The sequence below is a fragment of the Podarcis muralis genome, chromosome 6 (assembly GCF_964188315.1).
Source record: "Podarcis muralis chromosome 6, rPodMur119.hap1.1, whole genome shotgun sequence".
Classification (NCBI taxonomy): domain Eukaryota; kingdom Metazoa; phylum Chordata; class Lepidosauria; order Squamata; family Lacertidae; genus Podarcis; species Podarcis muralis.
Genome location: NC_135660.1, coordinates 98,000,926 through 98,018,632, shown reverse-complemented (window position 1 = coordinate 98,018,632; position 17,707 = coordinate 98,000,926). Strand labels below are relative to the sequence as shown.

Genomic DNA, 17,707 nt, shown 5'->3' with positions numbered 1-17,707 from the left:
CACATGCACGGAGAAAGAGTGATAGCGCTTCAGTGGGGGCTGGGAGATTTTGTTAGAAGTAGGTCTGTGGACCCACAACCTCACCCCACCCCAAAGCTGCCTGTTAACTTCCTGATTCGAAGCCTGTGCTGGGGGGGGGGGGAGGTGGGGGCTGGCAGGAGAAGTAAGAGCTGCTTTGGGCCTTTTGAAAGCTTCATATTGGGGGTGCCAGATGGCGAGGCAATGATTTCACCCAGTCCAATCATGGTAGGAATGTTTAAGATCAGGCATTAAAGATGATGCAATGTGGTAGATTTTACTGCTTCTTTTTATTGCCCCATTAATTAACAGGATAATGTTTGCAGGAGGGGAATATGAGGCAATAAACTGCTTTTGTGGGTGATTAAACATTTGAATGAAACTAAGACATTTGATGGTGCAAAAGCAGTTTATTGAAAAGCACATTCCCACTACGTATTAAACAAAGACCAGATTGCAAAGGCAAGGTGGGACGAGGAGGACCAAATTCTGAACTACAGGCAGTTTCAGCATTTTCTGGACAAGCAATAAGGGAACAGATTATTTTATATATGAATTTCCTATCAATCACATGGTATATGCAAGGAATGGGAGACGGGAAGGATCACATAAGCACTCCATAAACAAATCAGAGTGAATGCTTAATAAAGCCCAGACACGGTCAAACTGCTGTGTAGGCTTTGTGCCAGCAAATCAGGATGAATGTTCAATAAACAGATCCAGGGGAGCCCAAAGATAAGAAGAAACCACCGTTTAGATAATTTAAACTTGCAGAACGAAACTGAAAGCTGCCATTGACTTTAGCTCAATAGGATCCCCCCCCCCATTACATACAGTACATTGAAATTTACATTTTAGAGTTGCAACCAGAATTTAATGTCTAAATTTGAAAGTCACCCTGCAAATCCAGGAGGTGTGTTGGGGCAGCTGTGGCTCCGCAATGGAGAAGATGAGGCAATTCTGCATCTGGTCATGGCATTTTCTTCTTCATTTTAACACCACACATTCCAGAGTAGATTAGCGGCACCGAAACTATGTTCTCACTTGCCATTAGATGTGCTTTAAAGTGTGGGCAAATAACAAGCAATGAGTATTCAGGATAAGTTTTCAGTGCTTTGTATAGCTCTGCACAGGGACGCGGGTGGCGCTGTGGGTAAAAGCCTCAGCGCCTAGGGCTTGCCGATGGAAAGGTCAGCGGTTCGAATCCCCACAGGGGGGGGGTGCGCTCCCGCTGCTCAGTCCCAGCGCCTGCCAACCTAGCAGTTCGAAAGGACCCCCGGGTGCAAGTAGATAAATAGGGACCGCTTACTGGCGGGATGGTAAACGGCGTTTCCGTGTGCGGCTCTGGCTCGTCAGAGCAGCGATGTCACGCTGGCCACGTGACCTGGAAGTGTCTCCGGACAGCGCTGGCCCCCGGCCTCTTGAGTGAGATGGGCGCACAACCCTAGAGTCTGTCAAGACTGGCCCGTACTGGCAGGGGTACCTTTACCTTTATAGCTCTGCACTACATATGACTTCATAGATGCCAGGAAAGTTCTAATGGAAATAAATGCATCAAATCTTGGAGAAAAAAGAGCCTTGGTCCATATACAAGTACATATAAATAATAATAAATTTCAGATATATCTAAAAAAAATCTGTAATTATTTCAGGAATTAAATACTGCTGTTTCAAGTCTTCTATTTTTACTACCTATATTAATTACAATTCTTTATCCAAATATATTATATTAAACTTTACGATTGCAATACTAAGTTTATTTATGCCAACATTTTATACAGTGCTAATACTGTAGTATTGATATGGCATCCATAATTAATCTATATCCTACTATCTTAACATTTTTTGGGGGGGGGAATACCTCAATTCAATTTTTTCTTTTGGCAGTCTCACCAAATATATCTAAATTTGGTGTTCTCTTGCCCATTTTGGCTGAGCAAGAGAGGTGAGCAGAGCCTTTCTGATTATTTTTACTTTTAGTTAAGCATTTTTATTTATTTACTTGATTACGGGGGCGGACAGCTGCCCCCTCCCCCCGGCCACGCCCAGGAGCCCAACCCTACACTTAGTTACACAGATGAAAGTCCAGCTGTGGTCAGCAGGCTACAAGCTCTGACAGTGTAAAGACTAACGTATTTATCGTGACAAGCTTTTATGAACTCTGTCCAGAACTCTTGATGAACCTATGGCTATTTCTTGCATTCGCTTGGCCTTTAGGCCCTACTGTGTAAAAAATTGTTTCTTACCCCCCCCCCCCATCTGCCCCCTCAGTCTGCCCCCATCTTCCTAGATCATGTCATGCTTTTTACCAATGGTTGGTGGGTGTAGGCACACTGTTCCCTTTCATTTCTACTGCAACATACTACTCAGGATACACTTTAGGAATCACATTTCTGTCTACCCTATTTGAACTCACAACACAAAAAACCCACTACCGTTTTGGTTCTAGTCTTTTCTAACTGCAGACACAGGTTTTGAAAAGACTGCCTTTTGTTTTCCTTCAGAGAATAGTAAAAGTGTGTGATGTCTTTCCTTGCTGGAAGCATTTGAGGAACAGACAACTCTTGTGAACAATTTAAAAGCTGCAACAGTTCAACTGAACTGCAATATTTAACCCATTTTATTCTCTGCCTATCACCAACATTAAAGGCAAAGCTTTGATTCCACATTTTATGATTCCATTTGTTATTGTCTTAAGCCTGATTGCAGCCTGTGTGTTTCCAGCAGATTATCTCTGGTAATCACTTTCTTTTCTGCAATGGAAATGATCTGAAAATTGCTCTTTGATAACCAGGGATGGGTTCATTGAGGCCACGATGCACAAAAGCAAGAATTGTGCAATAATCATTTGTAAAGAGAAACCGTTATCAAAGGAACTGCGGGGGACACCTCCAGGACTTCTCGGGCGAGTTGTTGAAATTTGAAACATATATTTCTCACACAGGAATTTCGCTGTAAACTCTTCTGAATAATGCATGAGACTTGATTTAACATCACAGTTAATCCTGGCATTTGCCGCCGGAAAATAGTTCTCTTAGGGTACATCAGATTGGGGGTAGGGGAGACGGGAGCAGCGCAGAACTAAAATCGGTTAAGAGAGTTGTGGCGGAATTCCAAGCAGCTTGATAGGAAGATGCTTTTTGTTGGTAAGAACCTTCCTTAATGAAGCACAATCACCAGCTGCTCACATGACAGGCAGGAGGAAAGGGCAGTGTCCCTTCAAGTCTGGCTTTGCCGCTGACTGCACCAACTCAAGAAGGTTCTGCTGTCTCCCTGACTAGAGACGGTGTATAAAAAACACAACTGTCACATCCACATATTTTTAAGAGTGACTATTGATGCTTTGCATCCACGGAGTACTTTTCTGAGTTCAAAGCACGTGTACCTTCACAACAGTCTTGCAATTGTTTATTGTGCCGCAACACATCCATTGGTGCACCACTTCTGGCCACAATACAGTATGTATTATTTTTTTCATGATGCAGGTTGGGAGCTAAGGGTAGCAGACACGGCCTTGCCTGAGCTCTGCAAAGGCGTTTGTGGTTGAAATGAGACTGCCTATCTACAAGCAGGACAGACTTCAGCTCTTGCAAAGAGACTTCCCCTGGTGTATCCTCACTTCCTTGTTTGTCTCCCCCCAACATGCTCTAGTGGGTTGGGGGACCCTCTGGAGCAGATTGGGGGGCATGTTGGAGTGCAAGGGGAAGCAGACATTCCACCGTGTGAGCAGAAATTGGCTCAGGTGTTGTTGGATATCACACATGGAGCTTAAATGCACTAGGGACTTTCTGCTACCCCAGAGTAATGCTGCTGCTTTGATTATGTTGAATTTAATTTATTCACATTTTGATCCTGATCTATTCCTTTGCTGTCTGCTACGTATTAATTCATGAAAGCTTTGTTAGTTAAGCAAACATGAATATTTTTTCATTATAGTCATTCTTAATTCATGAAAGGAATTGCTTTTTTATCTATTCAGAAGAAGTTTAACTGGAATGTTTGCTAGCTAGTTAATGTGGATATACATTTACGGAATGTATCTAATCAGCTGAGTATATTTATGTGTTGTTTTGCTGCATTTACATGTTGATTTGTTTTACTCTTTCCATGAGCCGCTTTGAGCATATTTATGGGAAAGCAGCAAATAAAGACACAAATATAATTAATAGCAAACAGGCACCTGATTTGCTGAAATCAGAAGCTCTTGGCCACGCGGAAGACCCTGCAGGAGATGTCTCCTATGCCAGCATTACTCAGGTCTTGAGCAATGAGTGCAACCCATAGCATGGGCTTTTCACATTACCCAGTAGCATGGGAAAGAACCACATTGCAAATTGCTTTTTCCACCTTACAAACATGAGCAATGGGCCCTAAATTACCCCTAAAGATGTAACATGTGAAGTGGCCCTGTATTTACAGCTGATGCAGTAAAAGGATGAAGTTCATCTTAATCAGAAGTTCAACTTATTCCTGCTCCCACCTCCTACATGGGATCAAATTGGAGCAATTCTCAAAGAACACATCTGATGTCTTCTTGTAAAAGATTTAGAAATGGTAGGAAAATCCAATACATCACTGTAACTTTGCAAACACAAAACGCAAACCCTCACAAAAGATTAATGCGTGGTCAAAGTATATCAATCAATTTTTTATTGCAGTCCAAAGACTCACCAATACATTCCAGTACATAAAAAGACATAAAACATACTTACTACTTGGACATCAGATAAAACTAAGCTTCTTTCAGACCTTCAACTAATACAAAGTGCTCTCTGATCCTGTCCGCCTTAGAATGAAACTTGGCAACTGCCAAAGATACACTGGGAAACCTATCCTCTAATAGGTACCTAACATAAAATTGTGCAGGTCTTCCTGGAAGGTTTGCAATTAAAGGAATTACATTTTGTTGTCAGACCTGCTTGTATAGTCTGCAGGACAGTAGAATATGCTGCACAGATTCTACTTCCTGAATTGTACAGGGGCATAATCTAGCAGAGTAAGGAAATACCTGCAAATCTGCCTTGGAGCATTTTAGAAGGAAACACATTCAGTCTGGCCTTGGTAAAATGTCTGCGGTAGTTGATCACTGTCAAGTTCTTTAGATATTCAGCTATGTGAAATGTCCCGACATGCTGTAAACTAACAGCTCTTGGTGAGCAGGATGAGTATGAACAGGTCTGCAGATCACCATAGGCAACGGCCCACAGTCTTTGTTTTAGTGATTTAAAGGCTATGTTGAAGCCCAAGTGTTCAAGAAGAGATGGGGATAGCCCAATTGAGGGAGCTTTTTGGGCGTTGCGCTTGGACCAGAAACTAACATACTCATTCTGAGCTAGATGTTGTAGTAGTCCTGTCCCCAATATGAAAACACTGACTTTAAGCCAGTATCTGAAGGCTGCCCACCAGGCCCAGGTCAGTAGCGGGCATTCCCAAGTTTCCAAGAAAATGACTGAGGTAGGCACATCTGGGGATCTGGAGGACAGCCCTCAAGAATTTAGCCTGGAGATCATCCAACTCAGATGTTAATCCTCCACTCCAGATATTAAGAGGTATATAGTAATTCAGCAGCTGTCCTGAATATTTTGATGGCAGGTGGAATATACTGGCCCCCTTTAGTAAAGTGGCCGGTTGACTAACTTGTGCTTTCTGGAGGGCTGCAGATCTATGGGTGATCCATGTCGTTATGTGATGGAATGTCAGCCACAGGTATTGGAAGCTTCTAATCTGATTGAGGGCGTGCTCATCTAGTGACCATTTGCATTGGGAAAGATTCTTTTCAAAAACCCAAATTTTAGATTTCCCAAAGGTAATTTTTAGGCCATTCTGTACACAATAAGGCATGAACCTCTTTAGTTGATAATTTAGACCTGGTCTGGAACATGAGAGAATGGCTGCGTTGTCAGCATACCATAATAATGGAGTCCTCCTGACCCCAGGTTTGGGCGGGTGGCCAAGTGGCTCCTCTAGTACATCCTCTCGGTCATTTATAAATATGGTAAACAATGAGGGTGCCAGGATACATTTATAATTATCTAGTGTCAGCTAAAATAGCAGTATGTACTTGTTGCTAGGCGCCAGTCAGTAGGCTGTCAGCCATCAGTTTCTGAGCCAGATGATGAGAGATCAACTGAATTTAGATTTAGACCAAATCCATCTTTCTAGAGGAGGACTCATGTGACTCCCCTCTATCAACCCATGCCCATGAACCCTTGGAGGAAGGATTTCACATACAATAAACACTTACTCTACAAAAATCCATATATACACAGTTTATACAGCATTGCATTCATATATGTATAAAGTGTTCCTGAGAAAACATAGCAAAAAATCTTTCTTATTAAATTTATATAATGTCCTTCATCCAAAGATCACAGGTGGGCTACAGTATAAGTAATTTAAGACTGTATGCAACTTAAATGCTTTAAAAGGCAGACATTACTAAAGGAATGAAATCTAAATCAACTGTTACACCTTGCGCCCTCAAAATTACTTTCTAATATTTTTTTGAACTGATAGCTTTGTAGATGTTACACAGTCATGTGCTTTGAAAAATTTAAGAGAAATTTGATTGGGAGCACAGCTCAGTGGAAAAGTGCCCTGTCTTGTATGTTAGTGGTCCCAGATCCAATCTCTGGCATCAACCAAGGGAACAGAGGTAGCAGATTTGGAAGACACACACACACCTGGCACCTGGAGTTGCCAGTAGGAAAAAGCCTATTTTGTACAAGGCTTCTTCATGTGAAGCAATTCATTTCTGTATGCACTGAAAATAGATTCAATGGAGTCTAGCGCAGAATAATGAGTGTCCTTCCTAGGGGTGCATCCCAGTACTGTATGCGTTTTCAAGGTAACTGCTCACCAGGTACACTTCGAGAACTGAAGATTGTGGGGTAGAAGTCTATCAGTAACCCAATGAAAATATTTATCGGTACCAGAGTACTGAAAGAAGGAGTGCCTTTGGGTGACCAGATTAAATTCAGGCCGAAGACGCAAGCCAGGTTGGAACCGGTCATTTTGTTGAAAATGCTTTCCTGTGACACCTGGAAAGAGGCAACACATGCAGATCATTAAGCACAAAACACCCAGAGGACCAAACTGCTAACTATTCAGAACTGGAGGCACAGCTGCCTCCACTTTAAAGATTTCATTCTGCACTCTGCTTCCCTGCCAAGAAGTCTGCCCAGCCTCTGAACTGGCTTACAATAAAATAAGATAAAAAATTGATGCAGCATTTGTTTATTAGCAGGTAGAGTGGAATTGGTATACATAACTCTAACAGTCATCTGATTCCAACTCTGAACAGCAAAGTAGAGATGGAGTTAGGGGAGTTTGACCGGTTTGCCTGCCCATGAGGGCACTGCAGGGAGCACCACAACAATGACAAACAATGGAAGGCGGGGGCACTGAATTTTGGTGTTGCCCGGGATGCTGCTGAAATTTGGAAACCCAAAGCACCACAGCCAGGATACGAACTCCGCAGATTAAGCCAAACCCATTTTCAGCCCTGCCCAAGGCCAGTCCCGAGAAGGTTGGCTCATGGAGCCCCAAAGGTTCCTTAGCCCTAGACTACGGGGATAGAGAGCAGGGTCGGCCTACGTGAGCCAGGTCCATGGGTGTGTACAGCAAGCAGAATCCACATTCACAAGGGAGTAAGTTGCTGAAATGCCAAGGAGCTCTTTGGGTTCTCAAGAGACGAAGAGACATGTGGTGGTATGTAAGACACCAGGGGAAGGCTCCTTCAGAAGCATCAAGCTGCCTCATCCCTTCTCCTCCTTGGGGGCCAGGGATGGAGGCCAGAGCCAGGCCCTCAGCTTTCTCCTATCCCAGGGGTTCTCAAAGTGGGGGTCCACGGACCACGAGTGGCCTGCTAGCTTTATTCCGGTAGTTTGCAGTGGCGATTCCCAGGGATGGGAGTCCCTGGGATAACTCAGTCAGTAGAGCTTAAGATTCTTAATCTCAGGGTCAGGGGCTGAGCAAGAAGATTCCTGCATTGCAGAGGGCTAAACTAGATGACCTTTGTAGTAGCTTCCAACTCTACCATTCTATGCTTCTATGCTGGTTATACTTTTATGTTGTCTGTTAAAAATTTAGTAAATTGTGGTGGTAGTGGATGTTTACTTTTCAGTGTGCCTGCCAATAAAATATATTCATTACAAGCCAGATGTGCTTGCATCGATCTCATTTGTAGCCATGCTCACAGAGGTAAGAATGAGATTTATTAGTAGGCTCTAGGACTTGTGGGATGGGAGTTGTCTTTGGAGCAAGAGACACTCCTAAGTAGGTGAAATCCTTTTCTGAACTGAGACAGTGTCCAATGTTTCCATCAAAAATATCAGGAACATTCCGCCCCCCCCCCACCTGAGTCCACTGCAGGGGACTTTCAGCGTTTCCTTTCAAACAGCTGTGCAAGAGAAGCTCTCTCTCTCTCAAGCCTTCCCACATGAGCACCTTCACAGCATCCCTTTTGCCTGCCTCAGACTTCCCCAAGAGCCCTGCTTAAAGCAATAATGACCCCGGTGCTGGGTGATGGCGTCCATACCCATCCTTTGGCTTGAAATGTCTAACTTTATTGACCGCCAATGTTGCTGGCCACAAGCTGAACTGCACAAAGCTGCCTGTTGTTTATGTCAACTGGAAATCTTCAGCTGCCCTCCCAGGATGTTCACACTACCTTGACCTTTCCAAATGTAAAGTGTTCCCTCAGACAGCGAAGATGAAAAAACAAGGATCAGCAAAAACTGCAGATCTGAGCACCAAAATCAACTCAAGTCTGCACTTTACATAATAAGGGACACTCAAAAATAATTCTATGTTCTGTTATCCAATTACCAGAGACATCACAGAGTACTTTTGCACACCTCATTAACACCTTGAGCGTTGAGAAGTGTGTTGAAACGGCATGTCTATTACTGGAACAAAAAGTCACTTAGATCCATAATGCTGAGGAGAGATATTTGTAGCTAAAATAATAGCAAATGAGGTGAGGATTTTCATAATAGCTTCTGGAGATTATATTAAGCAATGACAGATGAAGGTATCTGATGCATTCTGTAGTACTGTGTAAGCAGAAATGGCTCTATTATAAGGGAAACTGAGGCAGAATGAAAGAATCACCTTGCTGCGTCACAGGGGCCACTTAGTCTAGTTTTATATCTGTTTTATATATGTTGTGAGCCACCCAGAGTGGCTGGGGAAACCCAGCCAGATGGGCAAGGTATAAATAATAAAATTATTAGTAGTAGTAACCCATCTGCAACACGGTCCAGGCACTTCTGCTTCTTAAAAAGGTGCAGCCTCTCTGGGCTCAACAAAAGCAGAGGCCATTACAGAATTGGGGCTGGTGTTCAATGTGATGAAGGAAGTGTGAATGCCAGCAAGACAACTGCCTTAGGAGGCAGGTTTCAGTTATCATTACAGGCAACAGAGTGAGTGATGGATATTTTTGATCTATGGGGCACCAATATCTTTTCCGGAGCAGCTCTCACTTGGAATGAATGGTGGCTCTTTTCAGTGAGGCCTGCACATTAGAGATGCCAGACAGACTGTCCAGCTTATTAGCCTCCCCCCATTAACAACAGAGAGACAAACCCCTCAAAGCGATGTTAATATTATATCACATGCAGCTGAATAAATGTGTATAGAAATGGTGTGCACGCTCTGGGCAACTGTGACGAACTGGAGCTTCACAGCCATGTGTATTTGCAGCAAAACTGTCCCTTGCTATGATCAACATGTGGATGTCATTCTTTTTTGAATGTGAAAAGACTTCCCGTGCTGGAAAAAGTGGTCAGAGTGCAGCAGATTTAAAAGATAAGCACACATACTTCAATATCCACTGGATGGTGGATGGTTGCAGGTCTCCAGACTGCTGTTATTTTGTTATTTGGCTAGATATGGCTTTGAAGCTGGATTAAATACACGTTATAGTGGTCACAAGGAGGTTGCTGAAAATGATAGCCACACAGTGAGCTTGCTGTGCAGTTGGCCACTGTCCCATGGGGAGACAGCACACCCCTTTTGCCACCTGAAGCTTAGGTTTTAGGAGGAAATATCTTGCCACAGAGACACTTTTCCTTGTGGCATCCTTGCAGCAACTTTAACATGCATTCCAGATCTCAGTCCAGATCTTCTGAACATACTTAACAGTAGAGAGTAAGTTAAGGCAAGGCAAGGTACACCCGGCCATACTTTGTATTGTATAATTTAGGCTGCAGCATCCTTTGACAGACTTTATAGTTTTGTTTTCACAGTGGAAAAAAGTAATATTTATGTTCACACGTTTAAGGATCTAGCCTACAAATCAAGGGAAAGCTTTAAGAAGTAAATAAGAGAGGCTTGTAAATGCTTCTCTTAAGCGGTTCAGTGGATTATTTGATTTTATTGGGATTTACATGGCACTATGGGTTATTTATGAAAGGGGTTTATACTAAAGTTATCATTGGGGTCATTAGTCTGCTCTGACTTTTATTATTACTGGAGACAGCAGCAGTTTGTAACTGCTGTTTTGGCAATTAATGTTTCACAGCCTCCTTGCAATTTTTAGAATTAAAACCAGTTGTTGCACAACAGCTTCAGAATTAAACAGCAGCCATCATGAGGATTTAATTCCTACTCACCATATGGAGAAAGCATATAAGAAACTTCAGAACAGCATAATTTTGCTCAGGAAGTCCATGTACAATTTCTCTGCAGTTCATCACCCGTAAGCTACTTTCTACACCTGCAAGAACACAGAATTTATTATAACTAATGTTGATAAAGAGTCAAAGAGGTGCATTGCCAGAGAGGAACAGTATGTCTTTGATCCCAAATGATCTTATCTGTCAAGGCTTTTGTCTGGTACAGGCTAATAAAGGGGGACAAATGCACTTGCAGTTCCAGTTTACACCCTCTATTGAAACTGCCTGGGAACCCTTTGTCCAAACCCAAATCTCTTCCATATCCAAATTCAATCTAAACAAGACTGCACCACTTATCCATTAGCTAGTGGGAACCTGAGTTCTAATGTGATCTTACCAAAACACACACAAACAAAAGCTGCAACCCAACACACCCCTCACCCTACTTCTCCACACAATGCAGAAGAGTCACAGGTTCACTTCATGCCAAGCAAGAGTGACAAATGACATTCTTTCCTCTAATCATTTGGCAGATGCAGAGCACTTGGCACCAAGGAGGGACCAGCTTCTAATTTCGTACCACCCTTTGCAGATGCTTCAAAACAGCAGGGATAGAGTTTGGTCATCTTTTGTAATATGGCGCCCTTTGTGATGCCAAAATTTGGTGTCCCCAAATGTCTCTTCTCCCTCTTGGCTTGGTGCCCTGTGCAGGGAAAGCATCTGCACTGCTCTAAATCCAGCACTGGAAACAGCAAAATATTCTTGCTTCTTCTCAGTGTCTGCACAGTCCAGTGTGAAATGGTTGACTCCTTGCCTGTATCAAGTTCCACAACACTTGAGGGAGGATCAGGGCTGAATATAAACCCCAACCAAAATATGTGAACCCCTGCAATGGGAACTTTGATTTCACTTGTAGGCCTGCAAAGTCTTGAGAATTCTAGGTGCCTTTAAAAGAAAAGCATGTGTCTAACTCTCATGGTTCATGTAGACAGATTTGAATACTGCATCGCATGTCAACTCTTCCACAGAAATCCATGGGACTTGCAAGTGCTCAGTTCTGGCAGTGTTTTTTGGACGGCAGAAATCACAGATAAATCAGAACCACATTATTTATTATTATTATTACAGTGGTACCTTGGGTTACATACGCTTCAGGTTACAGACTCCGCTAACCCAGAAATAGTGCTTCAGGTTAAGAACTTTGCTTCAGGATGAAAACAGAAACAGTGCTCCGGCGGCGCGGCAGCAGCAGGAGGCCCCATTAGCTAAAGTGGTGCTTCAGGTTAAGAACAGTTTCAGGTTAAGTATGGACCTCCGGAATGAATTAAGTACTTAACCTGAGGTACCACTGTATTATTATTATTATTATTATTATTATTATTATTATTATTATTATTTACTCACTGGTAATTCCAATGATTTGATCATAGGGTTCAAAGGTCAGTAAAGGCTCTGGGAGTTCCCTGAGTAAAGTCTTAAGTATGACAGCAGGAATATGGATATCTCCATAATCATCGAAATTAACAGATTTTCCTACATTAAAAAAAAGTCAAATTAGCAATATAGTTTTACAACCTATTTACGGCCTGTAGGCAGACCAACATTGCATTATGAAGATGTCTGCAAACATAACATGAAGGCAGGCAACATTAACCCTGCCCGGTGGGAATTTCTTGCAGAGGATCACAGCACCTGAAGACAGTGATGTGTGACCAGAGGAAGAATGATCACTGGGAGGATGCAGAGAGAAGAAACCAGCTGCAATAAAACATGTCTCTCCTGTATTGGGCTCTACGGCCACAATAGGCGCTGTAACTCTCCAACCAATTGATTTCACCCCTTTCATGACATCAGGTAATTATTCAGTATTCTAAACATTTCAAATGCCTACTGTTATTTCACAGGTTGTTGCTGCCTATCTTAATGTTAGGATGACATATTGCCCTTACTTCAACCAGTAGATTTGTCAGCTATAGCCTGGACCAACAGAACAGCTCGTCCCAATTCCCAAAGAGTCTTTTGATTTGTGTTTATGCAAAAGCAGCCCTCATGCACTTAAGAAACATAGAGGACCTTCAAATGGGTTTGTGATATGGAATGTAACTTTGCCAATCAAAGGCGGAGTGAGTCAAGATATAGAACTACCTTATAGTCAGACAACTGATTCATCCAGAACAGTACTGTCTACTCCAGGGCTAGCCAGCATCTTGTTGGGCTACAACTGCCATCTTCCCTGACCATTGGCCATGCTCACTGTTGCAGTCAAACATTTCGAATTAGCTAGTCTGTGAAGTAAGGGATCCTCTTAAGTGACGATTCATGGGACCGAGCCTGGGACTTCATGGATGCAAATCTTGTGCCCTAGCAAGAGGCTGCCTAAATCCAACTGAGTACACCCATTGTAATTCTTTTGAGCTTGGCTAGAAGTTTCAGTTGATTAACTAGCATGGACCAATTTCAATGGATAAGGCTAAAAATTAATATCCTGCTAATTTATCTATTAATTGCTTATTATTATGGTTCTGGTAGGTTAGTGTAATAGCGAATGGGAAAAATAATTAAGGGTAGCCTTTACTCATAACAATGAGCTATAATTTATCATTAATTTATCATTTACTATACAAACACAATCTCAAATTTCTTTCAATTTCCCCAAAGGAATCCATATCTGGTAATATGCACATCTATTTAAATGCCATCAATTAAAAGGCAGATGATTAATCAACTACTCACTGAAGACAGCCTTACACAGCATGACATTTCAGGTTACAAATCAGCTTATCATTAACCAATAGAGTAATAAGGGATCCATGATCACCAAAATAAACAATATTTTAAAAATCATTATTATCTTTTGATTATAGCAGATGAAAACTTACCCTGATTATAGAGTTTCTGAATCTCCTTAATACTTTGTATGCTGGCTGACCGTCTAAACAGTCCTTCTGCTTTGAGTCCTGTAAGGAGGTGGGGGTGGGGAAGCATTAATAGGATTCCACATAAAACTGCTGTTCACAAACATCTTTGTGCTGGTTCAGATCCCTAAGACTCCAGTGCAAAGAGAAAGGGATGGCTGACTAAGTATACTCACAAACACAGGAGCTGCACCCTGGTAGTGGTTCACGTGAGGACAGGAGTGCATTATTCAGCTGCTCTGCTTATGTACACACTGCTGTCAGGAAGGGTCAGGCTTATTGATTATGACCTGGTTTTCTGGATATGTACCCTCACAAGAAAGTTTGCAACATAATCACATAGCCACGATACCCTAAAATTATGAATTCTAACAGTTAAAATGATGTTAAAAGATGGCAGCAAGAGATAAACCATTGGTTAAAACACAGCATCGTAAAATTACTCAACTGGATGAAAGAACTCTTTAAAGCTTTCCTAAAGGCCAAATATATAGGATCAAATCTATTTCCGGTGTGGTGGCGGCTGTGTTCTGCAAATGTGGGGTTGCCACGGAAAAGGCATCGTCCCTGGTACTCACAAATATGACAGCTCTCAATGGTGGACTACAAAGCAATGTCTCAGATGCTAATATTAAGACAGGGTCATAAGGGTGAAGATGGTCTTTCAGAGAGGCTGCCCCAAACTTTAGGGTATTCATAGGATAATGCCAGTACCTTAAAATGAACCTGCAAGTGGGTCAGATTTAGCCGGGGAATTGTTGAATTGTTGGCTCATTGGGCTACTCTAAATGGGCATCTGAGTTGACCCATAAATACAAGAGTGTTTCCATCGGTCCTTAAAAGATTGTGAACTGATTCTGATGAGCATGAGAATATTCAGTTGCATGAAGAAGCCACTCACACAATCCATCTATTCATGTGAGCTGTGCAGCACTGGAACCATGAGCTTAGCAACACTGCGGCTCCACCATGCATCTTTTAAAAAGTAGAAATGGGAAGTGACTTTGTCACCAATACACAGCTTGTGTTGTTGTTGTTGTTGTTGTTCAAATGAGTTCTCTTTCAGATTTCCTTGCTTGGGTCCAAGCTTTCTTCTTTCCCAACTATCTGGAAAATGCGGCCTTATTCTTTTTCCTGTCCCAAATGACAACTTTCATTCTCATTCTCCCAATTTTGTTGTGGGCAGAATAGTTTGCCCTTATCTTCTACAGCCTAGACAAGTTTCACTTGGGATAGATTTTCGAGCAGTCAGTCCTTCGGTTCACGAGAGTTTATTTAACAGTTAATGCTCTTGTCTGTTGAAGATCTCCTTGTGTAAAGTGCTGCATAATAAATGTTTCCTTTTAGCAGGCTGGGTTTTTGTTTTGTTTTTCCCGGTATGCTTTAGTTTAAAGTGACTTGCAGCAAGCCTTAATTGAAGACATTAATCTGAATTACAGACAGCAGCTGTGCTTGTCTGGAACGGTTGTTTGAGACTCACATCTTTCTTACTTTAGCAGTGCCATAGCATCAAACCTTTGCCGGGTAGCCTTCCTGCCAGTCTTGAGGACAGAGCAACATTTAACTACAGCATAGAAATATGAAATAATGGTGTGACCTATTATTCATATCAGAGATTGCATTAATCAGGCAGCCCGAGATGTGAGTGGATATCCCTTGGTCTTTTTGGAAGATAAATATACAAAATGGTTGATTGGTTATCTGAACATGAGCTTTTCTGGGTGTGGATTTTAGAGGTCTGTGTTCAAATTCCTGGCTAGACATACAGAATAGCCTTGGGCAGTTCAGTCTTCTGCCTTAGCATTATACGTATTCCAACAAACCCAAGGTAGCTGAAACTATCAACAGAACTGTATGGAACAACCTGACATTTACAGAGCAAAATATCCTCTTGAATTATATACCCAGCACATGGAACCTTACAAAAGGACAATGCGAGTGGACTCTCCCTGCCCTTAACTAAAGCAAAAAGATGGATACTGATGAATGGGGAAAATTAAAATGCTGCTCCCTTCTACGATTGGATTGGGGACTTATACAAACTCACAACATTTGAACAACTTGCATATAAACACAGACTTGCCATGGACAAATTCAATGATATTTTGAACTCATTCTTACAAATACTGTAATAGCTTAAGATCTGGTGAGGCACAATAACAACTTTGTAAAGTATACAGTTTTGGGTTCCCCCTTTATTTTCCCTTCTTCTTCTTCTTCTACTTGTTGTTGTTTAGTCGTGTCCGACTCTTTGTGACCCCCTGGACCAGAGCACGCCAGGCACTCCTGTCTTCCACTGCTTCCCGCAGTTTGGTCAAACTCATGCTGGTAGCGTCCAGAACACTTGTCCACACGGGTGCTATTTCTTTTTGTCTCATCATGTTTCGTGCACATATAATTATGTACTTTTTTAACTTTCAGTAAAGAAGTCTGGGGAAAAACAAAACAAAAAAACCCTACAAACACACCCAAACATTGAAATCCTGTTGAGCTCAGTGTGATTTATTCTCAACTGCATGTTCTAGTTCCAGCTCTGGATATGGACAGAATACTGGCATAAGTTCTCACACATCCAAAGTTAATAAGGAATTTTCAAAATGTACATTTAAGAATGTAATTTCAAATGCTTACCCCCCCCCCCAATCCTTGACACAGGATAGGGAAAATAAATATTTATGTAAATGCAATCCAAATCCAGCCTGCCCTAAGACTGGACTTGGATGAGAGTGGATGAGGCTTGAATCTCCCCTCTGGCCAAAAGCTCACTGGGTGACCTCTCTGGTTAGCTTCTCTCTCTCTCTCTGCCTAGCCTACTTAAAAGGAGTGATGTGAGAATAAAATAAGCCCATGTTTACCACTATGATTAAGTATCTGAAATATAATGGGAGCAATCTAATACCTGCTTCACATTTGCTGCTTTTCTGTATGTCAGTTTAACCCACATTCAAAAGTGAAATACAAATAGAGTACACAGTATACACCGTGTATACACAGCGGTTCTGAGTTGTATCTATAACAGGACTTTGCTGGCTGAGCAGCTAACAAATGCACCAAATAAAGAAATAAATCACCACTGTGGATGTCTGAAAACAAGCAAATGACATTTGCATGTTGACAACCCCAGATGAAATTTGTGACGGTCCAAATACTTAAAGGATGCACCAGTGAACACTGACAGTCACATAAGCTTTTGAGGGCTGTCCCAACAAATGAAGACAAACACCAGGGAATGCCAACGTTCACAAAATTTGCCTGAGATTGCCAATTTTCAGGTATGAATGTTGATATTTGCCACATTTTGGATACTCAAAGCACTGAGTGGTAAAGCAGCTTCCACTACATCCTTGGCGGGGGAGGGTAACTGCTGAGCTGAGTGATGCCCTGAAATTTCACCTTGATAGCAAAGGGATGGGAGGATTCCGTGAGATTGGCAGAAGGTTGACTGAAACTGCTGATATGCTGGAGGCAGGGTTTTCAGAAGTATGAAAGGGTAGCAGAGAAAGAATAACCGTGTTGGCTCTGAGAAGGAAGGCTCAAGGAGGATGCAAGCACCTTTCTAAATAACCAGCGGTGGTCAGTGGGTGTAGTAGTCCCTGCTCCTTTCTAAGACAAATTTTGTGGCGTGGATGCAAGGGCCAAGAGAAGAATGAAAGAAAGCAAGGGTGTGCTGCTTAATAGCACATGAGCAGACACTAACGACTTGGGAATGGCTCCTGTGTTTAATCAGCAATATGCACATGAAAAACACATATACAGTGGTACCTCGGGTTACAGATGCTTCAGGTTACAGACTCTGCTAACCCAGAAATAGTACCTCGGGTTAAGAACTTTGCTTCAGGATGAGAACAGAAATTGCACGGTGGCGGCACAGCAGCAGCAGGAGGCCCCATTAGCTAAAGTGGTACTTCATGTTAAGAACAGACCTCCGGAACAAATTAAGTTCTTAACCCGAGGTACCACTGTACATATTTTACAACATTGCATTAACAGAGTAGCCAGGAACCACAGTCCTAAGTCCAACTGACAGGTATGTGTATGTAACTCTTTTATTTAAAAGCATATGCAAAGGGAAGGGAGAGTTGGCTACAGACATTTCTATTTTGGAAGCAGAGTTCCTCATTGATTCTTACGGGAAGTTCTACTTCATAATCAATG

The 17,707-nt window shown here is 42.2% G+C and overlaps 1 protein-coding gene across 5 annotated transcripts in view; it reads right to left on the bottom strand.

The window, feature by feature from the left end:
- Nucleotides 1–4,645: 4,645 nt before the first annotated feature.
- LOC114596873 (proline-rich protein 5) overlaps nucleotides 4,646–17,707 on the bottom strand; it is a 119,097-nt gene continuing 106,035 nt past the window's right edge. For all 5 annotated transcript variants that reach the window (XM_077930777.1, XM_077930774.1, XM_077930773.1 and 2 more), the window contains 4 exons: nucleotides 13,517–13,594; nucleotides 12,042–12,170; nucleotides 10,635–10,738; nucleotides 4,646–7,058 (listed from right to left, as the gene is read on the bottom strand). In XM_077930777.1, coding sequence (XP_077786903.1) covers nucleotides 6,861–7,058; nucleotides 10,635–10,738; nucleotides 12,042–12,170; nucleotides 13,517–13,594 — 509 coding nt within the window. In that variant the 3' untranslated portion in view covers nucleotides 4,646–6,860. The remainder of the gene's footprint in view (nucleotides 7,059–10,634; nucleotides 10,739–12,041; nucleotides 12,171–13,516; nucleotides 13,595–17,707) is intronic.